Below are 8099 nucleotides of genomic sequence, written 5' to 3'. Positions count from 1 at the left end.
ACCCGGCCAGCTACAACTGAAACAATCTGTATTAACCCCAAGCACCACTGTAACCTGTGTGTGTGTGTGTTGTGAGTGAGTGAGTGAGTGAGTGTGTGTGTGTGTGTGTGTGTGTGTGTGTGTGTGTGTGCACACGCGTGTGTGTGTGTGTGTGTGTGTGTGTGTGTATGTGTATGTGTGCGCATGCGCCCATGTGTGTGTTTGCCCCTCATTTGATGTGCTCTTACAAAAGGTGGTCTCCGGTTCTTATGTGTGTCTGTCTTGTCACAATCCAAATGAGCTTTCCATTCTGCCCCAGAGTGAAAGACTCCTTCCTTTCTTGCTTCCTGTTCCTATTGTCGGCCGAGTGGTTTGTTTTGCTCCGTGCCAGTCCCCCTGCCTCCGCTGGTTTGAGTGAAGTCTTACAGGCTGTGGATGGGCGCTGAGGGGACCTGCCACAGACCTCCTGCTGCACCTGCACACCCGCAGCTCCACCCCCGGCCAGTGAAGCATAACCAACGTCAACCCGCCGCCCCCCCCCCCCCTCGCCCCCCACCCACAGTCTCATCGTTCTGGAGAGGAACTCTGTACCACATCAGCTAGTGAAGTTCATAACCACATCCTATCAAATCATCACAGCGTTTTACCCAGGCCAGTAAGCACATCATTCTTTTGCAATTGTATTTATTTGTATTAATGAGTGTTTGTGTGTCACTGGCACACAAACGTCACTGGCAAAGCTGAGAACAACATCACATAGTTTCCTGTGTGGTGGGAGCAGTACCACAGGCTAGCATTTCCTGAAGGATTATTCTATTATTTATTTGGTTCATTTATTCATGGCCTGTCTTGAGCCATTCAAAAACTTCAGCTTAAGAATTTGACTGGTTCTGATGGTCATGATGATAATGATGATGGCAATCATGATAATGATGGCGATGATGATGATGACATATCGCTTTTCAATACCCCTTACTGCTTGTATACCTCATTGATGTCATACATGTTTAATATATATTTTAGTCACATATCCTTTAGTATACATCTTTGTATATGTTTGTACATGTACAAACTCATAATCATGAATCTTGAATCAAGTAACCAAGTAAACAGTGACTAGCAATAATATTCTACTGATCTGCCCCATTAAAATGACAGCAAGCCAGTTCCTTGGGAAGTAGTTCATGTTATGGTTAGTGTATTGTGTTGCAGAATACAGGAAGCCAGAGACCACTTCAGAACTGTTTGGGTTGCTACTAACAAAGAATACAGATGCATACCAGTAAATAAAGGTCTACCGAGAGCCATAAATGCAAAGGAAGTTAGATAGTGCTACAAAAACACAAAACTCAAACCACAAATGTCATCTGCTTTCTGCTCAGCGAAGAAGCAACAACAAACAGGTCACGGGTCGGCCCCTCATGGTTTACCCCACGCTCCGGATCTCCACGCCTTCCCAGCGTCTGTAATCATGGCCGTGAGCTTCTCGTTATACTCTCTGCACAGGAAGAAGTAGACGATGGGATCCAGGCAGACGTTGGCGGTGGCGAACAGCAGACCCAGCTCCTTGGCGTAGCGGCTCAAAGGGTCACTGCAGGAGCCGTTCATTTGGATCTGCTGGAAGGTGTAGGGGACTCGGACCAGGTGGTACGGCCCGAAGCTCACCAGAAACACCACGAGCACCAGGAAGACGCGCAGCTTGGTCTTCTGCTTGGCCTGGCTGTTGCTGCTTCCCGACTTGCGGAAGGACTGGATGACCGTCTTGGCGATGCACATGTAGCACACGACCACCAGCACACAGACCAGCCAGAAATACAGGTTGAGAAAGATGGTGACCGCCTGGTGGACCCTGAGACCCGGTTCCCCTTTATAAACCATGCAGCTGCCCGAGGCAGAGGATGTGTTGGGGTAACGGTTGGTTAAAACCACGGTGGGGAGCCCCGTGGTGGCGATCAGGAACACCCAGACGATGGCGGAGACCCACCTCCCAAAGAGGGGGTTCTGGCACAGCATCGGACCGCGGGGCTGGACGATCTTGAAGAAGCGGTCTACACTGATGAGGCCCAACACAGAGATACCCACGTACATGCACGTGTATTTCATGGGCTTTAGGAAACGGCAGGAAAACATATGGAACGGAGCCGACACAGTGTTGAGATCCTGATAGACCTCGAAGGGGATCAGCAGCGTTACAATCATGTCAGACAACAGCAGGTTCCCCAGGTACACCATGAAGGTGGACGTGGAGCGAACGCGTAGTGAGATCCATGCCGCTATACTATTGAGCGCAACAGCGAAAGGAATAATGACACAATATAAAGCGGGCAAGAACTTTCCAGGCCCACTGGGACAGTCCGTCATGTTAGCAGATGTCACATTCGACGTCATCACTGCACCTAGAGAAGATCAGTGGGTCACAAACACAAACATGTCATGTGACAAAAATGCATCTTGTTGACTGTGAATACTCATTAAGCTTCAATCACGTCAGAAGCAGTTTAAGAAAAGGCGACCGACACAGCACACGTTGTAGCAGGTTATGAAGAAACCACAAGGTTGTTAAAGCTTCAGTGAATTAATGAATCAATCACAAAAAATAAGTACAGGCTAATTAATAACATGTTGTGGAGCATTCGTAATGTAAAGTAGCCTATTGCTTTGTGAGCTAAAGATACTAATGTATGGATCGTAGGAATTGTGATGTTGTCATCACACTCACCGTGATTAGCTCAGCCTTTGGAATGGCATGATACATGAAATGTATTGAGAATGGGGTACTGCATGTATTCTTTAGAAGGACGCAGTTTGGTAACACCTTTTTTTCCTAATAAACAAAACGGTATTTCATCTGTGACCGAGCGCACAGGTCATCCGGGAAAATGCAAAGATAGGGAAACATATTCGTGCCTCGCTCAGTTAGTGTTTTATTTTTTCTCCAGGATTTGTTGGGGGGGGGGGGGAAGCAAAGCAAAGTTTGTTCTAGTTATATTTATATTATAACAAACAAACATAGCTTACCTTGAATGTATACACATGGTGCACAGTCACACACATTATAAAGGCAGCACTGTTCAAACACCCAGCTTAGCATACATATTGTGCATAGAGGCAGGTGTAGGACCCAAGAGGATTAGGTCGTAGGCCTATACAATTTGAACCTTAGACAAATAAATAAATTAAGATGAATTAATCTGGATATTTATTTCAATATATTTTATAAAGTGTACTTTTAATTATAATTTAAATATATCCTTATATGCTTGTTCCTAAAAGCTGTCTGTAGGGGGCACTACAAACCCACAGTTGAGGGAAACGATCAAAAGCTCATGATAATGTTACTATTATACATGCAATATTTACACGTTTTCCTTTATATTTTACAGAAAGAAATAGAAGAAATTGCTTCACAGTTGATACATTGAATGTTTCAATGTATTTCTTGTATTTCTAACTGAGATTTGGGAAGAGTGCTTTCCCTCTGCATCATCACTACCACTTTCGCTCTAAGCTCCTCACACAGAAAGACACAGAGCAGGGGGTCCAGGCACACGTTGGTGTGTGAAGGCCAGACGGGGACATCGTAAGCCATCTTCAACATGTGTGCCTCACGAGAGTGCGAGAACGGAACGTGCATAACGTTCAAAGGCACAAAACACACAAGGAACACAAGGACCAAACCGAAAGACGTTCAGTTTGGTTTTCCTCTTCCCTCCACTTTCACTGCTGCCAGACTTTCTGAAATACTTGATGAGCCTCTCTGTGATGCAGGCGTAGCAGATGACAATCTTGGCGCTGACGCACCAGAAAGAACCTCCACGAACAAGACGACACGCTGGTGGAGTTTGAGGACGGCCGGACCTTTCATGGACATGCATAGGTCTCCTGGCGTGTCACCCGGACTCAGGTCGATGAGGACCACGGTGGGGACTGCAGTGCCTACGAAAAAGCATGGCCCGAACACAAGCCGCTGCTACATGGCTGAACACTAAGCTCTGCCCGAGCAACCTACCACCTGGTCTGGCAATTTGAAAAAGCGATCTAGGCTGATGAGCCCCATTAAACAGATACTGGTGTACAAACAGCAGTAGAAAACCACGTTGGAGTAGCGCCATGCAAATGCTTTTAGGCTCACAGCTGCTCCCGGGAGGATGCTGGAGGCCAGGATGGTGGGCAGTGAGGTGACCTCTTCAGGAGGTCAGTGGCCACCAGATGTTTCAGATACACCCTGAAGGACGAGGTGGGGCGGAGGGGTACGCAGATCCAGGCAGCTGCAGCATTGAGGAACAGCGCCACGGGGGACGGTACAGAAATACAACCAGGAGACCGCCATGTTCAACTCGTCTTTTGTTACGTGTGGGCCGTCCAGTCCAGTGCTGTTAGAAAAGGGAAAGAACAACAAGAGACAAAACTGAAATTGAAATGCCACGCAAATCAAGGCGGCTTAGTGTTCAGTCCAGTATGTTTTGTTGTCTTTCAGGATTATGTTATGGAAATTGAAATGACGTTAACAAAACCCTTTGAATGTGCTCCGTTTGGGGAGCTTAACAGGATTTGCATTGTTAGTAAGTAAGACATTTGTTTGTACCGAGTGCTGCGGCACACACACCCGGATCATTTGTTTATTTCCTGGATTGTTGTAAACTCTTTGTTTCTTTTTTAGACTTTAAATCTAGCATTCCACGCCACAACGATTTGCCTCTTTTAACACATACACAGACACAATGATTCTGTGTCAAGCCTTGCCATGGTTAAGAATAGGTTGTAAGAATAGGTTCTGAAAATGTTTCTTGGTCAGTAAAGCAAGGTTTCGGGTTGTACCAGTCCACCCAAAAACAACAAACATATCAAACGCGACAGAACATGAACCAAGTATTTATATTCATATATAATACATGCAATAATGTTCAATGAAGATATCGATGCCATGCACACCCATTCATCCTCTCATTAAAACAAGGATTCTATGTTTAGCTTGTCATCCCCATGACATCCGTAGAGCTACAGGGAACTCACCAAGGCACCGTGCTCCAAAGCCCCGCACCTTGAAGAACTCTTTAGATGGACCTTCAAAGTGGTCAGACCGTTAAAGATGCAAATCAATGAAAAATAAACTGTCAAGGGGTGGGGGTATATGCTCCATCTCTGTGCTTCAATCAACTTCCATGTTCGATTCAATGGTTGATATATTTGATGAGGAGAAGACCCTCATGTTTGCAAAAACATGTGCAGTAAAAAAAAAACGTGTTTAGTAATGACGCAATGACACCACTGATGAATCCAGGAGTTTCTGTAGGAGGATGGATGTCTGTGATGTTACTGAAGCTTATCAGGAGCTCATGGCTAACTATTGAACCTTTCAGACGTTTAGCAGACACTTTAATCCAGAGAGATTTACAGTACATTTAAGATATTAATGAGCAGGTAGGTATCTTACTAAGGGATGCCAGCAGGGAGATGGCAGACATTGGACATAGATCCACAGGAGAGATCAGAGCTCATTCTCGAATCCCACTGGTACTAAAGGCAATCTTACAGCACATTGCAAGCCACATATTCAAGAGAAAACCATGAAAGTGGGTTTGCGATATGAGTCTATGGAAATCGGCCATTCAATTCAATTCCATTCCAATTTCGATATATTGGCTCTAACTATGAAAATAAAAACCCACTGATGTTCCATATGATAGAGAATATTATTAATTGTGGATTATCTGACTGACCTACTACCAGGTTGTACTATCTGTGTGTGTGTCGGCTTCTAGTGTCATTATTTATCTATAACTATCACTATCTATCCCCAGGAATTAGGTATCTGCATATATCTGACATACATGTTGATAAGGTAAAGAAATATGATGAGAAGAATGTGCATTACACTGTTTACTTTAATATAAACCCATTATAATGTACATTATTTATTGGAGTATGCATTTTGCAGGGGTTCTCAGTGATCAGGTCAAACGTATTTAGGTATTCAAAGTGCAAAACCCACTGAATGCTTTTGTTATTGTAATCCCTGCTGTATGCAAGCAGTCAGTCATGCTCTATTTCCTATAGCCTTGAATCGGACCCAATTTCACTTTTACACCTTTATATTTACACTACCGTGCTGTCTTAAAGGGGATGTCTTCAGCTGATTGAACAGTCCGACAACGTACACCCTACACCCCGGCAGCGGTGGAGTCCCCCAGCGGGGTGCTGGCCGTGCTCGGCCCCGAGGCCCACCCTGTGAGCCAGCTGCAGGCGCCCGGGGCCACCCTGAGGGTCCGGAACAGGGTGGTCCTGAAGGACTTGCAGAGGAAGAAGTAGATGAGGGGGTCCAGGAGGGAGTTGAGGGAGGACAGCCACAGGGTGCTCTCCTTCAGCTGGAAGAAGAACAGCTTGAGCCGGCAGTCGAACAGGAGGCCCCGGGTCTGACTCATGGTGTACGGCACGCGGGCAAAGTGGAACGGCACGAAGCACACGAAGAACACGGCCAGCACCAGGAACACGTTCCCGCTCACGCTCCTCCTCCCCCTCCCGGGCGGGCCTCCGCCGGCGGCCGGGGACGCCGCCGCCCCCCCCGCGCCGCGGCTCCTGGCGCGGGAATAGGAGACGTACAGCTCCTTGGTGATAAGGGCGTAGCACGCCACCACGGCCACCAGGTTGACCCAGAAGATCACCTGGCACACGTGGTTGACCGCCTCGTGCCAGCGCAGCCCGGCCTCCGTCTTCAGGTCGCCGCACTTGAAGCCGGGCGCGGCGGGGGCCCGGCTGGTGAGCAGCACGTTGGGGACGCACAGGGCCAGCAGGGAGCACCAGATGGCCCCCGAGAGCAGCTTGCGCCGGGTCAGCCGGGCGGCGTTGGTCCCCCTGAAGGGCCGCAGGGTCTTCCGGCAGCGGTCGACGCTGATGAGGCCGAAGAAGAGGATGCTGACGTACATGGTGAGGTAGAAGAGGACGGAGGACACGCGGCACACGAACACACGCAGCCCCGTCGACGCCATGCCCGAGTCCGACAGGATCTGGGAAAAAGAGTCGGGGGGGGGAGAAATGTTAGGATTCGTAGGGTCGGCTCTTTTGTGAAGTCGGAGCTTTGTGTTTGTGTTGCGATGGAAACGGACCGACCTTGAAGGGGAAGGTGAAGGTCATGAGCACGTCGGCCACCACGATGTTCTTCAGGTAGATGATGAAATGCGAGCGGGAGGGGATGCGGAAGAACACCCAGGCGGCCAGGGCGTTCAGCGCCCCCCCCAGCAGGAAGAGGACCGAGTAGAGGACAGGGAAGACCACCGTCTTCAGCACGTTGTCACGGGAACAACTCCCGTTGGTGTGGTTGGAGGGGACTTCCATTTGTATGGTTGGCAATCTATAGAGAGCAGAAATGAAACAAATAGCAGATTCACACACACACACACACACACACACACACACACACACACACAATCAAAAGGGGAAACCCACTGAATTCATTATTTTAATAGTTTTTTTCCTACTTTTCTGCATTTTCAAAGCCATATATTAACAATTTACAATTTCAGTTTTTCAGGTTTTCAATTATTTTTTCTTATTTTTAAAATAAGAGATAGGACCAACCTGTTGCTGATGTTCTAGAAGACAAAAGTGATATTGGAGGTTCCACTATAGGTAGTTTTAGTCTGACTTGTAGAGTCAGACTAAAAGTTTGCTTGCCAGCCTGACAGAAAGAAGTCCATCTGGAGTGATGAAATCGCCTCACTCACACAAGGAACTTTAACCAAATGAACTTTCACAGCTTTCTCCTGTTCTGCTTTCCACTTCCTGACGTAAATAGCCTGTCTGGTTTATGATCTATCCTCACGCGTAAAGGCTTCTCTCAACAAGCGCTGTTGTTTGCCATTGTTTTTCATATTATTAAGAATATAATATTAAACAATACACCAGAAACTGAAACCTAAAGTCATTAATACATTTTTGCTTCATCATAATTGTAGTACTTTTCACACTTTCCACAGTACGGAAATGTTGATAACACGGATGTCCACTGGCACTAGGCTTAATGGTACAATGCCAAAATAACTTTTGTAACAGAAAAGTAAGGGTAAAACATTCAATATTTACAGTGTTCAGCAAATATGAGGCTAGCAGGTCATATTGTTCAT

At 46.9% G+C, this 8099-nt stretch overlaps 1 protein-coding gene across 1 annotated transcript; it reads right to left on the bottom strand.

Annotated features, from left to right (window-relative positions):
* Positions 1 to 5978: 5978 nt before the first annotated feature.
* On the bottom strand, positions 5979 to 7311 carry LOC311341741 (P2Y purinoceptor 12-like; the record flags this gene model as incomplete). Its single annotated transcript, XM_084466540.1, has 2 exons — positions 5979 to 6983; positions 7087 to 7311. The coding sequence occupies 2 exons, from the start codon at positions 7309 to 7311 to the stop codon at positions 6141 to 6143; spliced, it is 1068 nt and encodes a 355-aa protein (XP_084322666.1). The 3' UTR covers positions 5979 to 6140.
* Between the last annotated feature and the right edge of the window lie 788 nt (positions 7312 to 8099).

This window comes from Micromesistius poutassou (genome assembly GCF_964030765.1).
Source record: "Micromesistius poutassou genome assembly, chromosome: 4".
NCBI classification, from domain to species: domain Eukaryota; kingdom Metazoa; phylum Chordata; class Actinopteri; order Gadiformes; family Gadidae; genus Micromesistius; species Micromesistius poutassou.
This window is presented reverse-complemented; position numbering and strand designations above follow the sequence as displayed.